Here is a 17976-nt window from a genome sequence, read left to right on the forward strand (position 1 = left end):
GCTAAAAACAGTATGTGACAAGGGAAGTATGTCCAAATTCACAGAAGAGTAGGCAAAAAGTACCCAGATAACATACTACTTCCGGTGAGATTCTGAAGTGTGCATACGATGGACACTTTACTATCCCATGAGGCCATGGGAGAGGATTGTGGAACACACTTCAAACTGGAGACAAGGATTACCCTGAGGGAAAATGCTTAGCGTGGTTTGTGAGTGTGTTGCTGAATTAGGAACCGCACTACTACCCTTACTATTTCTGCCACTGAAAGATATAGTAAAAGTACAAGCAGGTGGAATGCACCAAACATCTACCCAAGGTGCTTTGGGCAAGCTCCAGAAGCAAATCGGGTGTGTTTCCCAAAAGCATCATTAGCCATCTATAGTTGCAAGTTCTATTGAACTCTTTTGGTAACAACAGAACTTGTGACCATAGTTGGCTTCAGGAAACTCACCCCTGAGCATTAACCTTTTTGTCTTCAGTGACAAATCTGACTAATTGGAATTAAGAAACACCACATGCTTATAATCATGAAAACCAATGAGAATCTCCTGGTAGCATAAACTCCCATTTGGGCAAGTCTGGAGAATCATGAGTGTTAATGAAGTGGGAGGGATTATCGTTAATTAGCCAAAATCTGTAGAGTACAAAAAGACCAAAGTGCATCATCTCAACAGTGTGTCTAGCTGTTGAACAATGGCAGGAAGTTGGTGTGTTGTTCAGTTTCTGGCACTTTGTGTGTGGTTTTGTGCTTTCTGTCATGCTGTTCCACAGTGGAGTAATCTGCCCCAGAATCCTCAAGCTCTGATGTTCCAGCAAACTGACCAGCGGTTTCAACAGCCAGCTCAACAACAAGCTAGTCCACAGTTTCCTCACCTTCAACAAGCTAGTCAACAGTTTCCTCAACTTCAACAAGCTAGTCAACAGTTTCCTCAACTTCAACAAGCTAGTCCACAGTTTCCTCAGCAGTTTCAGCCTAAGCAGCCAGTGGCGCAGGCAGAGCCCCTTGACAAATGTGCTGTAGCTGATTATGAGCTGATCCAATGTGGACCACCTGGTATCAGTGGTGCTGAGTGTGAAGCTATCAACTGCTGCTTTAACGGACAGCAGTGTTACTATGGGAAGGCGGGTAAGAGTGAGTCAATGTAAAGGTGTTCATGTTAAACTGATCTTCAGCATTAACTTGCTCTTGTTCCTTGTTCCAGTGACTGTCCAGTGTATAAGAGATGGTCAGTTTGTGGTAGTGGTGGCTAGAGATGTTACTCTGCCTCGACTGAGCCTGGATTCAGTCCGTCTCCTGGGTGGAAGTGATCCACCTTGCAGTCCTGTGGGATCCACACCTTCCTTTGCTATATACCAGTTCCCTGTCACTGCATGTGGCACGAGCATGATGGTGAGTAGCTGCTTGTGGTTTTGTTCTGCATGGCTTAGGATGGACTGGATGCCAATAGTGTTACTGTTTGCAGGAGGACAGTGGATATGTGGTGTATGAAAACAGGATGACCTCCTCGTATGAAGTGGGGATTGGACCACTTGGTTCCATCACAAGGGACAGCCATTTTGAGTAGGTGATGTGTGCTTTAGCATATCTCTTAATCCATGACAAATGCTACAAGCTCACTGTCTGTTGTCCAGGCTTCTCTTCCAGTGTAGGTACTCTGCTACTTCTGTGGAAGCTCTGGTTGTGGAGGTCAACACCGTTCCTCCACCTCCACCAGTAGCTGCTCCTGGACCCCTCAGGGTGGAGCTTAGACTGGCGAATGGTCAATGTGTCACCAAAGGCTGTGCAGAAGGTGAGTGTCTGTCCCAAGTGTGCCTAAATCCTTTCTGAAACTCCAGGTTGCAGCAGTTTCTGGTTAACACCAGTATTGTTCCTCAGGGGACGAGGCGTACATGTCCTACTACAGTGATGCTGATTATCCGATCACAAAAGTCCTGCGGGAGCCGGTGTATGTTGAGGTGCGCATTTTGGAGAGGACCGACCCCAACATTGTCCTGATGCTGGGACGTTGCTGGGTGACATCAACCCCCAGTCCACTCAGTCTACCCCAGTGGGACCTTCTGGTTGATGGGTGAGTAAGGCCAGTCTTTATCCATCTAGTGAGCTGTAAGGCATTTCTGACTGCCTCTTTGCCTTTCAGATGCCCTTACCAGGATGACCGTTACCTGACCACATTGGTTCCGGTGGCTGGATCATCTGGTCTTCAGTTCCCAACCCACTACAAGCGCTTTGTTGTGAAGATGTTCACATTTGTGGATCCGGCATCACTGGCTCCTCTGCAGGAAACTGTATGCTCTGAACTCTTAATATTAGTGCTTTTATAGTGAATTATGTGGCTTAACCCTCTTTTCCCCTCTGTTAGATCTTCATCCACTGTAGTACAGCAGTGTGCCATCCCTCTTCTGGCTCCTGTGAGCAAAGCTGCTCTAGGAAAAGTGAGTCATTGCTGTAAACTGACTTCAGGAACCATGAGAATTTGGTCTTTTAAATGCTGCTCATGCTTCTACCATTTCTCTTACAGGACGAGACGCTAACGTCAACACCATCTCTAGTGGGCAAACTGTGGTTTCCAGTGGAGAAGTTAACCTGGTCATGTGACTTTAGTGGCTTTAATAAATGTGATAAAACACAACATGGGTGTCTCTATGGTATTGATTTCTGAGTTGGGTCTTTCATGACTGTTCTCAGTTGTTTATATGTATAGGGCTACACTACTAAACCAGATGTCTATTTTTGCTCTAGCGAAGTTGTGCATTCTGACTGAGGTGCTTGACATTATCTTAACAATCCAAGCTTCTTCCCAAGTCATTTAACTTGAACTATTTACCAAGCTGTAGTTGTTAACCTCCTTTTTTTTTTTTTTTTTTTTTTTTTTTTTCTCCCGCATTGTATCAAATTAAGTGTTCTGTTTTACTTCTGTCTGGGTCTTTACGTGTGACTTTATGGTTGGACTAACATAACTGCACACATTGATACTCAAGCATGCCCAAGTCCCTCTAAAATCAATGTTCACTTGTTGGCCATTTTTAATGCCATTTGAGGGTCCCCCTCCCCAAGTTGTGCAGTACAGCATTGTATCTGGAATAAAAGTATAAACCTGCATTAATTGTCCTTTTTATCTCAAGTTGTGACGTGTTTTTCAGGCTAGTCCCAGTAGTGTTTATTGAACAGACTTGCAGTTTCCAACCTGGGTTGCTATCTGAGGCCCTCTTTACACCTGCTAGTAAGAAGTGTTTTTGTTTAATCTGATCACAAATGGACTATACCAAGGCTACACAACCCCATTTTCAACTGAACTTCTGCGTATTGGTTAATTTACACGACAACAGTGTTTTGGGGGCCTGAAAACTTAAGCTTTAGAAAACGGGTTTCAACAGCAACTTTTTGAAAGCGACATTATCATGTAAAATACAAAACGTTTTGGTGAGAGTGCTCTGTAAATAATGTGAGTGTGGTGTTTTGTTTTGCTCTATTCTCTGCACTTCTGCGTTCGTCTTTGCGTCAGGTCAGAGATTACTCTTTTGTCGTCGGCCGGAAGTTATTTTAGTCAAGATTTAAGTATGGATATTTTTCTGACAAAAACCCATCGCTTCACTTCAGAAAGCTTTTATTAACCCCCTGGAGCCGTGTGGATATCTTTTTTGATGGATTGATGCGCTTTTTTTTTGCGCTTAATCAGGAGCACCATTCACTACCGTTGTAAAGCTGGGAAGAGCCAGGCTATTTTATAATATACCTCTGATTGTGTTAATCTAAAATAATGTAGTCATATACACCTAGGATGGCTTGAGGGTGAGTAAATAATGGGATCATTTTCATTTTTGGGTAAACTAACCCTTTAATAATAGGTATAAACAGGGCTTGAGAGCATTGCGTATGTGGCCATGCAAGAACAGCCCTTATGAGTTCTTCTGCTACATAAAATATTGGGGTATACTGAATAATCTTGATCTTGCAGTGTGTGCAGAATATTAAAAGCCTTTATTATATGAATTACTGTATTTTAAAATGAAAATTTTAAGAATAGAGCAGCTATGGTTGAGACAGGCTTACAATATCATTGTATCATTATCCTGCATGTTAAACTGTTGAGTCAGTCTGAATTTACAGGCTGTTGCCATGAGAACTCCAAGATGTTTCAAAGAAAAAAGATAATCCAGAATTGCCAAAACATCAGCTATTATATTCAACTAATGAAGGATAAAACAAAGGCTGAATTTAGAATGGCATTTAGAATGGCAGAAATAATACTAGTATACTATTCTGAATTCAGCCCAATATGTGCTTTTATGTATGTTCAACAAGGGTGGAAAAACAAGGAAAATTGAATTTTAAGAACCAATAGAATCACCCAGTTTCATAAACTCCCACTCATATAAGTCTGGAGAATCATGAGTGTTAATGAAGTGGGAGGGATTATCGTTAATTAGCCAAAATCTATAGAGTACAAAAAGACCAAAGTGCAGCGTCTCAACAGTGTGTCTAGCTGTTGAACAATGGCAAGAAGTTGGTGTGTTGTTCCGTTTCTGGCACTTTGTGTGTGGTTTTGTGCTTTCTGTCATGCTGTTCCACAGTGGAGTAATCTGCCCCAGAATCCTCAAGCTCTGATGTTCCAGCAAACTGACCAGCGATTTCAACAGCCAGCTCAACAACAAGCTAGTCCACAGTTTCCTCAACTTCAACAAGCTAGTCAACAGTTTCCTCAACTTCAACAAGCTAGTCAACAGTCTTCTCAGCAGTTTCAACAAGCTAGTCAACAGTTTCCTCCACTTCAACAAGCTAGTCAACAGTTTCCTCAACTTCAACAAGCTAGTCCACAGTTTTCTCAGCAGTTTCAGCCTAAGCAGCCAGTGGCGCAGGCAGAGCCCCTTGACAAATGTGCTGTAGCTGATTATGAGCTGATCCAATGTGGACCACCTGGTATCAGTGGTGCTGAGTGTGAAGCTATCAACTGCTGCTTTAACGGACAGCAGTGTTACTATGGGAAGGCGGGTAAGAGTGAGTCAATGTAAAGGTGTTCATGTTAAACTGATCTTCAGCATTAACCTGCTCTTGTTCCTTGTTCCAGTGACTGTCCAGTGTATAAGAGATGGTCAGTTTGTGGTAGTGGTGGCTAGAGATGTTACTCTGCCTCGATTGAGCCTGGATTCAGTCCGTCTCTTGGGTGGGAATGATCCACCTTGCAGTCCTGTGGGATCCACACCTTCCTTTGCTATATACCAGTTCCCTGTCACTGCATGTGGCACGAGCATGATGGTGAGTAGCTGCTTGTGGTTTTGTTCTGCATGGCTTAGGATGGACTGGATGCCAATAGTGTTACTGTTTGCAGGAGGACAGTGGATATGTGGTGTATGAAAACAGGATGACCTCCTCGTATGAAGTGGGGATTGGACCACTTGGTTCCATCACAAGGGACAGCCATTTTGAGTAGGTGATGTGTGCTTTAGCATATCTCTTAATCCATGACAAATGCTACAAGCTCACTGTTTGTTGTCCAGGCTTCTCTTCCAGTGTAGGTACTCTGCTACTTCTGTGGAAGCTCTGGTTGTGGAGGTCAACACCGTTCCTCCACCTCCACCAGTAGCTGCTCCTGGACCCCTCAGGGTGGAGCTTAGACTGGCGAATGGTCAATGTGTCACCAAAGGCTGTGCAGAAGGTGAGTGTCTGTCCCAAGTGTGCCTAAATCCTTTCTGAAACTCCAGGTTGCAGCAGTTTCTGGTTAAACACAGTATTGTTCCTCAGGGGACGAGGCGTACACGTCCTACTACAGTGATGCTGATTATCCGGTCACAAAAGTCCTGCGGGAGCCGGTGTATGTTGAGGTGCGCATTTTGGAGAGGACCGACCCAAACATTGTCCTGATGCTGGGACGTTGCTGGGCGACATCAATCCCCAGTCCACTCAGTCTACCCCAGTGGGACCTTCTGGTTGATGGGTGAGTAAGGCTAGTCTTTATCCATCTAGTGAGCTGTAAGGCATTTCTGACTGCCTCTTTGCCTTTCAGATGCCCTTACCAGGATGACCGTTACCTGACCACATTGGTTCCGGTGGCTGGATCATCTGGTCTTCAGTTCCCAACCCACTACAAGCGCTTTGTTGTGAAGATGTTCACATTTGTGGATCCGGCATCACTGGCTCCTCTGCAGGAAACTGTATGCTCTGAACCCTTAATATTAGTGCTTTTATAGTGAATTGTGGCTTAACCCTCTTTCCCCCTCTGTTAGATCTTCATCCACTGTAGTACAGCAGTGTGCCATCCCTCTTCTGGCTCCTGTGAGCAAAGCTGCTCTAGGAAAAGTGAGTCATTGCTGTAAACTGACTTCAGGAACCATGAGAATTTGGTCTTTAAATGCTGCTCACGCTTCTACCATTTCTCTTACAGGAAGAGACACTAACGTAAAGACCATCTCTAGTGGGCAAACTGTAGTTTCTAGTGGAGAAGTTAACCTGGTCATGTGAACTTTGTGGTTTTAATAAACTTCATGAAACCCATCATGGGTGTCTTTTGGTATTGATTTCTGAGTTGGGTCTTTCATGACTGTTCTCAGTTGGATATATATATATTAGGGCCACACTACTAAACCAGATGTCTATTTTTGCTCTAGCAAAGTTGTGCATTCTGACTGAGGTGCTTGACTTTAACTTAACAAGCCAAGCTTCTTCCCAAGCCATCTAACTTAAACTATTTACCAAGCTGTTAATCTGGGCCCCCATTTCACACCATATCAAATTAAGTGTTTAGCTTGTCTGTTAGGGTCTTTACTTGTGACTTTATGGCTGGACTAACATAACTGCATGTATTGATTCTCAAGCATGCCCAAGTACCTCTAAAGCCAATGTTCACTTATTGGCTATTTTTGTAATGCTATCTGAGAGCTTTTTTTTTTTTTTTTTTTTTTTTTGGTAATCATGCAAGTATAGCATTGTATCTGGAAAAATTAGTATCAACCTGCATTGTCCTTTTATCTCAAGCTGTGACAAATTCATTGAATTGTAGACTTGCAGTTTTCCACCTGGGTTCCTATCTTTAGGCCCTCTTTCCGCCTGGTACCAAGTGTTTTCATTAATCTGTTCACAAATGGACTATGCTAAGTGGGTGTTCACAAAACACCATTTTCAACTGAAAAGTTTGTTCTTTGGCCAATCATTTACACAACAATGGTGTTTTGGGGGCCTGAAAACAGGTTTCAAAGTGCAACTTTTTGAATACAATACCATTATCTCTGTGTAAACTACCAAAATGCCAATCTGTGAAAATAGTGACATGCATGAGAGTATTACATATTTAGTCTAGTTTATAGGCTTGGCATGTTTGGCACAAGCACATAGTCTTTCTTTACAAAGTGACATTGCTAGCTACTGACCTGGCAGCATAATGCAATGTTTTTAGTCATTTTTGCAGATCAGTGTGAACGGGGATCTTTTTGATAGTGTCGTCTATACAAAGAAAAAAAACTTACGTTTTTAGTACATCATTGTGTAAACACCCTAAATACAGGTGTAAATGGGAATGTATCTCCCTCATACTTGTGGTCAGATCAACCAAAATGCATCTTAATACCAGGTATAAACAGGGCTTGAGAGCATTGCATGTGTGGCCATGTAAGAACAGCCCTTATGAGTTCTTCTGCTATATAAAATATTGGGGTATACTTAAGAATCTTGATCGTGCAGAATATTAAAAGCCTTTATAGTATGAATTACTGTATTTTATAATATAAATTTTAAGAATAGAGCAGCTATGGTTGAGACAGGCTTACAACATTATCATTGTATCATTATCCTGCATGTTAAACTCTTGAGTCAGCCTGAATTTACGGGTCTGTTGCCATGAGAACTCCAAGGTGTTTCAAAGAAAAACAATCCAGAAATGCCAAAACATCAGCTATTATATTCAGTTAATGAAGGATAAAATAAAGGCTGAATTTAGAATGGCAGAAATAGTACTAGTATACCAGGGGTGTCCTGGAGAGCCACTTTCCTGCAGAGTTTCACTCCAAAACACCTACCTGTAAGTTTCTAGTATGCCTAGTTAGACCTTGATTAGCTGGTTCAGGTGTGTTTAATTAGGGTTGGAGCTAAACTCTGCAGGACAGCAGCCGTCCAGGACCGGGTTTGGACAACCCTGTAGTATACTATTCTGAATTCAGCCCAATATGTGTTTTTATGTATGTTCAATAAGGGTGGAAAAACAAGGAAAATTTAATTGTAAGAACCAATAGAATCACCCAGATTCATAAACTCCCACTCATATAAGTCTGGAGAATCATGAGTGTTAATGAAGTGGGAGGGATTATCGTTAATTAGCCAAAATCTGTAGAGTACAAAAAGACCAAAGGGCAGTGTCTCAGCAATGTGACTAGCTGTTGAACAATGGCAAGAAGTTGGTGTTTTGTTCCGTTTCTGGCACTTTGTGTGTGGTTTTGTGCTTTCTGTCATGCTGTTCCACAGTGGAGTAATCTGCCCCAGAATCCTCAAGCTCTGATGTTCCAGCAAACTGACCAGCGATTTCAACAGCCAGCTCAACAACAAGCTAGTCCACAGTTTCCTCAACTTCAACAAGCTAGTCAACAGTTTCCTCAACTTCAACAAGCTAGTCAACAGTTTCCTCCACTTCAACAAGCTAGTCAACAGTTTCCTCAACTTCAACAAGCTAGTCCACAGTTTCCTCAGCAGTTTCAGCCTAAGCAGCCAGTGGCGCAGGCAGAGCCCCTTGACAAATGTGCTGTAGCTGATTATGAGCTGATCCAATGTGGACCACCTGGTATCAGTGGTGCTGAGTGTGAAGCTATCAACTGCTGCTTTAACGGACAGCAGTGTTACTATGGGAAGGCGGGTAAGAGTGAGTCAATGTAAAGGTGTTCATGTTAAACTGATCTTCAGCATTAACCTGCTCTTGTTCCTTGTTCCAGTGACTGTCCAGTGTATAAGAGATGGTCAGTTTGTGGTAGTGGTGGCTAGAGATGTTACTCTGCCTCGATTGAGCCTGGATTCAGTCCGTCTCTTGGGTGGGAAGTGATCCACCTTGCAGTCCTGTGGGATCCACACCTTCCTTTGCTATATACCAGTTCCCTGTCACTGCATGTGGCACGAGCATGATGGTGAGTAGCTGCTTGTGGTTTTGTTCTGCATGGCTTAGAATGGACTGGATGCCAATAGTGTTACTGTTTGCAGGAGGACAGTGGATATGTGGTGTATGAAAACAGGATGACCTCCTCGTATGAAGTGGGGATTGGACCACTTGGTTCCATCACAAGGGACAGCCATTTTGAGTAGGTGATTTTTATGCTTTAGCATAAATGTTAATCTTGACAAATGCTACAAGCTCCCTGTTTGTTGTCCAGGCTTCTCTTCCAGTGTAGGTACTCTGCTACTTCTGTGGAAGCTCTGGTTGTGGAGGTCAACACCGTTCCTCCACCTCCACCAGTAGCTGCACCTGGACCCCTCAGGGTGGAGCTTAGACTGGCGAATGGTCAATGTGTCACCAAAGGCTGTGCAGAAGGTGAGTGTCTGTCCCAAGTGTGCCTAAATCCTTTCTGAAACTCCAGGTTGCAGCAGTTTCTGGTTAAACACCAGTATTGTTCCTCAGGGGACGAGGCGTACACGTCCTACTACAGTGATGCTGATTATCCGGTCACAAAAGTCCTGCGGGAGCCGGTGTATGTTGAGGTGCGCATTTTGGAGAGGACCGACCCAAACATTGTCCTGATGCTGGGACGTTGCTGGGCGACATCAACCCCCAGTCCACTCAGTCTACCCCAGTGGGACCTTCTGGTTGATGGGTGAGTAAGGCCAGTCTTTATCCATCTAGTGAGCTGTAAGGCATTTCTGACTGCCTCTTTGCCTTTCAGATGCCCTTACCAGGATGACCGTTACCTGACCACATTGGTTCCGGTGGCTGGATCGTCTGGTCTTCAGTTCCCAACCCACTACAAGCGCTTTGTTGTTAAGATGTTCACATTTGTGGATCCGGCATCACTGGCTCCTCTGCAGGAAACTGTATGCTCCGCAGCCTGAACTCTTAATATTAGTACTTTTATAGTGAATTATGTGGCTTAACCATCTTTCCCCTCTGTTAGATCTTCATCCACTGTAGTACAGCAGTGTGCCATCCCTCTTCTGGCTCCTGTGAGCAAAGCTGCTCTAGGAAAAGTGAGTCATTGCTGTAAACTGACTTCAGGAACCATGAGAATTTGGTCTTTAAATGCTCCTCACGCTTCTACCATTTCTCTTACAGGACGAGACGCTAACGTCAAGACCATCTCTAGTGGGCAAACTGTGGTTTCTAGTGGAGAAGTTAACCTGGTCATGTGAACTTTGTGGTTTTAATAAACTTCATGAAACACATCATGGGTGTCTTTGGTATTGATTTCTGAGTTGGGTCTTTCATGACTGTTCTCAGTTGGATATATACAGGTGCTGGTCATATAATTAGAATATCATCAAAAAGTTGATTTATTTCACTAATTCCATTCAAAAAGTGAAACTTGTATATTCATTCATTACACACAGACTGATATATTTCAAATGTTTATTTCTTTTAATTTTGATTATAACTGACAACTAAGGAAAATCCCAAATTCAGTATCTCAGAAAATTAAGTAATATTCTAAGACCAATACAAAGAAAGGATTTTTAGAAATCTTGGCCAACTGAAAAGTATGAGCATGTACAGCACTCAATACTTAGTTGGGGCTCCTTTTGCCTCAATTACTGCAGCATGGCATGGAGTCGATCAGTCTGTGGCACTGCTCAGGTGTTACAAGAGCCCAGGTTGCTCTGATAGTGGCCTTCAGCTCTTCTGCATTGTTGGGTCTGGCATATCGCATCTTCCTCTTCACAATACCCCATAGATTTTCTATGGGGTTAAGGTCAGGCGAGTTTGCTGGCCAATTAAGAACAGGGATACCATGGTCCTTAAACCAGGTACTGGTAGTTTTGGCACTGTGTGCAGGTGCCAAGTCCTGTTGGAAAATGAAATCTGCATCTCCATAAAGTTGGTCAGCAGCAGGAAGCATGAAGTGCTCTAAAACTTCCTGGTATACGGCTGCGTTGACCTTGGACCTCAGAAAACACTGTGGACCAACACCAGCAGATGGCATGGCACCCCAAACCATCACTGACTGTGGAAACTTTACACTGGACCTCAAGCAACGTGGATTGTGTGCCTCTCCTCTCTTCCTCCAGACTCTGGGACCCTGATTTCCAAAGGAAATGCAAAATTTACTTTCATCAGAGAACATAACTTTGGACCACTCAGCAGCAGTCCAGTCCTTTTTGTCTTTAGCCCAGGCGAGACGCTTCTGACGCTGTCTGTTGTTCAAGAGTGGCTTGACACAAGGAATGCGACAGCTGAAACCCATGTCTTGCATACGTCTGTGCGTAGTGGTTCTTGAAGCACTGACTGACTGAAGCTGCAGTCCACTCTTTGTGAATCTCCCCCACATTTTTTAATGGGTTTTGTTTCACAATCCTCTCCAGGGTGCGGTTATCCCTATTGCTTGTACACTTTTTTCTACCACATCTTTTCCTTCCCTTCGCCTCTCTATTAATGTGCTTGGACACAGAGCTCTGTGAATAGCCAGCCTCTTTTGCAATGACCTTTTGTGTCTTGCCCTCCTTGTGCAAGGTGTCAATGGTTGTCTTTTGGACAACTGTCAAGTCAGCAGTCTTCCCCATGATTGTGTAGCCTACAGAACTAGACTGAGAGACCATTTAAAGGCCTTTGCAGGTGTTTTGAGTTAATTAGCTGATTAGAGTGTGGCACCAGGTGTCTTCAATATTGAACCTTTTCACAATATTCTAATTTTCTGAGATACTGAATTTGGGATTTTCCTTAGTTGTCAGTTATAATCATCAAAATTAAAAGAAATAAACATTTGAAATATATCAGTCTGTGTGTAATGAATGAATATAATATACAAGTTTCACTTTTTGAATGGAATTAGTGAAATAAATCAACTTTTTGATGATATTCTAATTATATGACCAGCACCTGTATATATTAGGGCCACACTACTAAACCAGATGTCTATTTTTGCTCTAGCAAAATTGTGCATTCTGACTGAGGTGCTTGACTTTAACTTAACAAGCCAAGCTTCTTCCCAAGCCATCTAACTTGAACTATTTACCAAGCTGTTAATCTGGGCCCCCATTTCACACCATATCAAATTAAGTGTTTAACTTGTCTGTTAGGGTCTTTACTTGTGACTTTATGGCTGGACTAACATAACTGCATGTATTGATTCTCAAGCATGCCCAAGTACCTCTAAAGCCAATGTTCACTTATTGGCTATTTTTGTAATGCTATCTGAGAGCTTTTTTTTTTTTTAATCATGCAAGTATAGCATTGTATCTGGAAAAATTAGTATCAACCTGCATTGTCCTTTTATCTCAAGCTGTGACAAATTCATTGAATTGTAGACTTGCAGTTTTCCACCTGGGTTCCTATTTTTAGGCCCTCTTTCCACCTGGTACCAAGTGTTTTCATTAATCTGTTCACAAATGGACTATGCTAAGTGGGTGTTCACAAAACACCATTTTCAACTGAAAAGTTTGTTCTTTGGCCAATCATTTACACAACAATGGTGTTTTGGGGGCCTGAAAACAGGTTTCAAAGTGCAACTTTTTGAATACAATACCATTATCTCTGTGTAAACTACCAAAATGCCAATCTGTGAAAATAGTGACATGCATGAGAGTATTACATATTTAGTCTAGTTTATAGGCTTGCATGTTTGGCACAAGCACATAGTCTTTCTTTACAAAGTGACATTGCTAGCTACTGACCTGGCAGCATAATGCAGTGTTTTTAGTCATTTTTGCAGATCAGTGTGAACGGGGATCTTTTTGATAGTGTCGTCTATACAAAGAAAAAAACTTACGTTTTTAGTACATCATTGTGTAAACACCCTAAATACAGGTGTAAATGGGAATGTATCTCCCTCATACTTGTGGTCAGATCAACCAAAATGCATCTTAATACCAGGTATAAACAGGGCTTGAGAGCATTGCATGTGTGGCCATGTAAGAACAGCCCTTATGAGTTCTTCTGCTATATAAAATATTGGGGTATACTTAAGAATCTTGATCGTGCAGAATATTAAAAGCCTTTATAGTATGAATTACTGTATTAAGAACTGCATGAGAACTCCAAGGTGTTTCAAAGAAAAACAATCCAGAAATGCCAAAACATCAGCTATTATATTCAGTTAATGAAGGAAAAAATAAAGGCTGAATTTAGAATGGCAGAAATAGTACTAGTATACCAGGGGTGTCCTGGAGAGCCACTTTCCTGCAGAGTTACACTCCAAAACACCTACCTGTAAGTTTCTAGAATGCCTAGTTAGACCTTGATTAGCTGGTTCAGGTGTGTTTAATTAGGGTTGGAGCTAAACTCTGCAGGACAGCAGCCGTCCAGGACCGGGTTTGGACACCCCTGTAGTATACTATTCTGAATTCAGCCCAATATGTGTTTTTATGTATGTTCAATAAGGGTGGAAAAACAAGGAAAATTGAATTGTAAGAACCAATAGAATCACCCAGTTTCATAAACTCCCACTCATATAAGTCTGGAGAATCATGAGTGTTAATGAAGTGGGAGGGATTATCGTTAATTAGCCAAAATCTGTAGAGTACAAAAAGACCAAAGTGCAGTGTCTCAGCAATGTGACTAGCTGTTGAACAATGGCAGGAAGTTGGTGTTTTGTTCCGTTTCTGGCACTTTGTGTGTGGTTTTGTGCTTTCTGTCATGCTGTTCCACAGTGGAGTAATCTGCCCCAGAATCCTCAAGCTCTGATGTTCCAGCAAACTGACCAGCGGTTTCAACAGCCAGCTCAACAACAAGCTAGTCCACAGTTTCCTCAACTTCAACAAGCTAGTCAACAGTTTCCTCAACTTCAACAAGCTAGTCAACAGTTTCCTCAACTTCAACAAGCTAGTCAACAGTTTCCTCAACTTCAACAAGCTAGTCAACAGTTTCCTCAACTTCAACAAGCTAGTCCACAGTTTTCTCAGCAGTTTCAGCCTAAGCAGCCAGTGGCGCAGGCAGAGCCCCTTGACAAATGTGCTGTAGCTGATTATGAGCTGATCCAATGTGGACCACCTGGTATCAGTGGTGCTGAGTGTGAAGCTATCAACTGCTGCTTTAACGGACAGCAGTGTTACTATGGGAAGGCGGGTAAGAGTGAGTCAATGTAAAGGTGTTCATGTTAAACTGATCTTCAGCATTAACCTGCTCTTGTTCCTTGTTCCAGTGACTGTCCAGTGTATAAGAGATGGTCAGTTTGTGGTAGTGGTGGCTAGAGATGTTACTCTGCCTCGATTGAGCCTGGATTCAGTCCGTCTCTTGGGTGGAAGTGATCCACCTTGCAGTCCTGTGGGATCCACACCTTCCTTTGCTATATACCAGTTCCCTGTCACTGCATGTGGCACGAGCATGATGGTGAGTAGCTGCTTGTGGTTTTGTTCTGCATGGCTTGAAATGGACTGGATGCCAATAGTGTTACTGTTTGCAGGAGGACAGTGGATATGTGGTGTATGAAAACAGGATGACCTCCTCGTATGAAGTGGGGATTGGACCACTTGGTTCCATCACAAGGGACAGCCATTTTGAGTAGGTGATTTTTATGCTTTAGCATAAATGTTAATCTTGACAAATGCTACAAGCTCACTGTCTGTTGTCCAGGCTTCTCTTCCAGTGTAGGTACTCTGCTACTTCTGTGGAAGCTCTGGTTGTGGAGGTCAGCACTGTTCCTCCACCTCCACCAGTAGCTGCTCCTGGACCCCTCAGGGTGGAGCTTAGACTGGCGAATGGTCAATGTGTCACCAAAGGCTGTGCAGAAGGTGAGTGTCTATCCCAAGTGTGCCTAAATCCTTTCTGAAACTCCAGGTTGCAGCAGTTTCTGGTTAAACACCAGTATTGTTCCTCAGGGGACGAGGCGTACACGTCCTACTACAGTGATGCTGATTATCCGATCACAAAAGTCCTGCGGGAGCCGGTGTATGTTGAGGTGCGCATTTTGGAGAGGACCGACCCAAACATTGTCCTGATGCTGGGACGTTGCTGGGCGACATCAACCCCCAGTCCACTCAGTCTACCCCAGTGGGACCTTCTGGTTGATGGGTGAGTAAGGCCAGTCTTTATCCATCTAGTGAGCTGTAAGGCATTTCTGACTGCCTCTTTGCCTTTCAGATGCCCTTACCAGGATGACCGTTACCTGACCACATTGGTTCCGGTGGCTGGATCGTCTGGTCTTCAGTTCCCAACCCACTACAAGCGCTTTGTTGTTAAGATGTTCACATTTGTGGATCCGGCATCACTGGCTCCTCTGCAGGAAACCGTATGCTCCGCAGCCTGAGCCCTTAATATTAGTACTTTTATAGTGAATTATGTGGCTTAACCATCTTTCCCCTCTGTTAGATCTTCATCCACTGTAGTACAGCAGTGTGCCATCCCTCTTCTGGCTCCTGTGAGCAAAGCTGCTCTAGGAAAAGTGAGTCATTGCTGTAAACTGACTTCAGGAACCATGAGAATTTGGTCTTTAAATGCTCCTCACGCTTCTACCATTTCTCTTACAGGACGAGACGCTAACGTCAAGACCATCTCTAGTGGGCAAACTGTGGTTTCTAGTGGAGAAGTTAACCTGGTCATGTGAACTTTGTGGTTTTAATAAACTTCATGAAACACATCATGGGTGTCTTTGGTATTGATTTGAGTTGGGTCTTTCATGACTGTTCTGTGTGTGGTGGGGTTTGTTTGGGGGTGTTTTTTTTTTTTTTTTTTTTTTTTTTTTTTTTTTTTTTTTTTTTTGTCAAGTCCAAGTTGTGACTGCTTTTCAGGCTAGTCCCAGTAATGTTTATTGAACAGACTTGCAGTTTCCAACATGGGTTGCTATCTGAGGCCCTCTTTACACCTGCTAGTAAGAAGTGTTTTCATTAATCTGATCACAAATGGACTATACCAAGGCTACACAACCCCATTTTCAACTGAACTTCTGCATTTTGGTTGTTAACTTACATGACTGGTGTTTTGGGGGCCTAAAGGCAAAATTTAGAAAACTGGTTTCAAAGTACAACTTTTTGAAAATGATACCGTTATCGTGTAAACTACAAAATGCAAATCTGTGAAAATGGTAACGGCATACACATGTATTACGTGTTTAGTCTGTAGGAATGCATGTTGGGTGAGAGTGCTCTGTAAAGAATGTAAGCATGGGGTTTTTGTTTTGCTCTGTGTTCATTGCGTCTTGCGTCAGGTCAGAGATTACTTTTGCCATAGGCCGTCTGCTGGAAGCTAGTTATTTTAGTTAAGATTTAAATATGGATGTTTTTCTTACAAAAACCCATCGCTTCACTTTATTAACCCCCTGGAGCCGTGTGGATATCTTTTATAATGGCTGAATGCACTTTTTTTTTTTTTCTTTTTTTTTTTTTGGACTTCAATAATCAGGAGCACCATTCACTACCATTGCAAAGCTGGGAAGAGCCAGGATATTTCATAATATACCTCTGATTGTATTAGTCTAAACCACATTGGTTCTGGTGGCTGGATCATCTGGTCTTCAGTTCCCAACCCACTTCAAGCGCTTTGTTGTGAAGACGTTCACATTTGTGGATCCAGCATCACTGGCTCCTCTGCAGGAAACCGTACATTACCCAGTGTGTAAGTTTAACTCCGGCTCCTGGTTTGTTTCCCAATGCCAGCTTTGGTTCTCTCAGGTCTTCATCCATTGCAGCACAGAGGTGTGCCATCCCTCTTCTGGCTCTTGTCAGCAAAGTTGCTCCAGGCAAAGTCAGTGCTTCCGGATACTGAAATGATTTATGGCATTTTTAGTTGTGGGGGATGTTTTAATGTTTCATTTCTCTAACCCTTTTAGGAAGGGATGTTCACGTGAAGACCACCACTACTGGGCAAACTGGTTTCTAGTGGAGAAGTGAGACTGATTCTATGAGTGTTTTTAATAAATGATACAGGACCTTGACCTTTTTGTCTGACCATATTTTGTGCAACTCTACCAAGCTGAAACTGGGGGTTTAAGCAAGTAGTGCTGAAACACTACTGTAATCGTCATTTTCCAAGGATCACCATTCTCCCCTAAAAGTGATCAGGCCAACCAAACCGTAAGTTGTAGAGACGTAGTGGGCTGGTAGTACTCGCACTGCCTACAACATCAGCAAAGCTCACCCCAACCGCCCTGACAGGGGTGCTACAATGGTGAAAAGTATGAAATCGCTCCTAAACATTAGGTGTAGGCTCAAGTGTCTTATATCGTTGGATTCCTTGGCTCAAGATGGACAAAATGCGTGCCTTGCTCATGGCAGGCATCTTCGCGTGAATGGAATGAGATGCTTTTCACCAATTCAGCACACCTCATTCTGTGGTTGTGTGAAAAAGGATGTGGCAACTGGCCACTTGGTGGTGTTTTAACTGAAAACATGAACATGGCTATAACTACTTCACCGTTTGTCTGATTGACTTGAAAACTGGCATGCAGTGTCTTTGTCCAAAGTGCCATTATTGTCTATGACAGGGGTGTCCTGGAGGGCCACTGTCCTGCAGAGTTTAGCTCCAACCCCAATTAAACACACCTGAACCAGATAATCAAGATCTAACTAGGCATATAGAAACTTCCAGGCAGGTGTTTTGGAGCTAAACTCTGCAGGACAACTTCTGCCCACGACATTCATACCACATGGTAGAACTCATTCTGAGCAACTTTGCCTCTAGGTCCGCCACTGTCCATCAAATCATTCGTTAAATATGGAGTTTATTTCAAAAACCGACTTTGTTGAAGTAGTCCTAGGTTTTTGGCTCAACCTTGATAACTGTTATAAACCATAAATTTCCTATGGTAAATTGGCTGTAAATGGTCTTTTCCATCTATGATTGAGATGGTTACAGGCTTGCTGATTAGAACATTCTACATTTTTATTCATATGCCATAAAGCGCTTGAACCCCAATAATTGCTGCTTGCA

General features: G+C 42.9%; 1 protein-coding gene and 1 pseudogene across 8 annotated transcripts; both read left to right on the forward strand.

The window, feature by feature from the left end:
• The first annotated feature begins 648 nt into the window (after window positions 1-648).
• Window positions 649-15688, forward strand: LOC127501936 (zona pellucida sperm-binding protein 4-like). Of its 8 annotated transcripts, none has more exons than XM_051874287.1 (8): window positions 649-1127; window positions 1204-1391; window positions 1465-1562; window positions 1634-1791; window positions 1878-2070; window positions 2140-2287; window positions 2362-2434; window positions 6382-6491. In XM_051874287.1, the coding sequence occupies exons 1-8, from the start codon at window positions 695-697 to the stop codon at window positions 6456-6458; spliced, it is 1368 nt and encodes a 455-aa protein (XP_051730247.1). In that variant the 5' UTR covers window positions 649-694; the 3' UTR covers window positions 6459-6491. The 8 variants fall into 8 exon arrangements, with proteins under 8 accessions (XP_051730247.1, XP_051730245.1, XP_051730246.1 ...); XM_051874285.1 differs by lacking the exon at window positions 6382-6491 and adding an exon at window positions 2521-2631 and having other exon boundaries at window positions 654-1127; XM_051874286.1 differs by lacking the exons at window positions 1204-1391; window positions 1465-1562; window positions 1634-1791; ... (2 more) ...; window positions 2362-2434; window positions 6382-6491 and adding exons at window positions 14255-14442; window positions 14516-14613; window positions 14686-14843; ... (2 more) ...; window positions 15421-15493; window positions 15579-15688 and having other exon boundaries at window positions 659-1127.
• LOC127501939 (zona pellucida sperm-binding protein 4-like) lies at window positions 8340-10346 on the forward strand (annotated as a pseudogene).
• Window positions 15689-17976: the final 2288 nt, after the last annotated feature.

This window comes from Ctenopharyngodon idella, chromosome 20, assembly GCF_019924925.1.
Source record: "Ctenopharyngodon idella isolate HZGC_01 chromosome 20, HZGC01, whole genome shotgun sequence".
Classification (NCBI taxonomy): domain Eukaryota; kingdom Metazoa; phylum Chordata; class Actinopteri; order Cypriniformes; family Xenocyprididae; genus Ctenopharyngodon; species Ctenopharyngodon idella.

Bases quoted from the DNA above. Each gene is read 5' to 3' on its own strand.
- LOC127501936 (XM_051874281.1), top strand. From the start codon at position 4,496: ATGGCAAGAAGTTGGTGTGTTGTTCCGTTTCTGGCACTTTGTGTGTGG. The intron at 4,992-5,067 runs GTAAGAGTGAGT...TCCTTGTTCCAG, and splicing joins GTGTTACTATGGGAAGGCGG to TGACTGTCCAGTGTATAAGA. The intron at 6,152-6,223 runs GTATGCTCTGAA...CCCCTCTGTTAG, and splicing joins TGGCTCCTCTGCAGGAAACT to ATCTTCATCCACTGTAGTAC.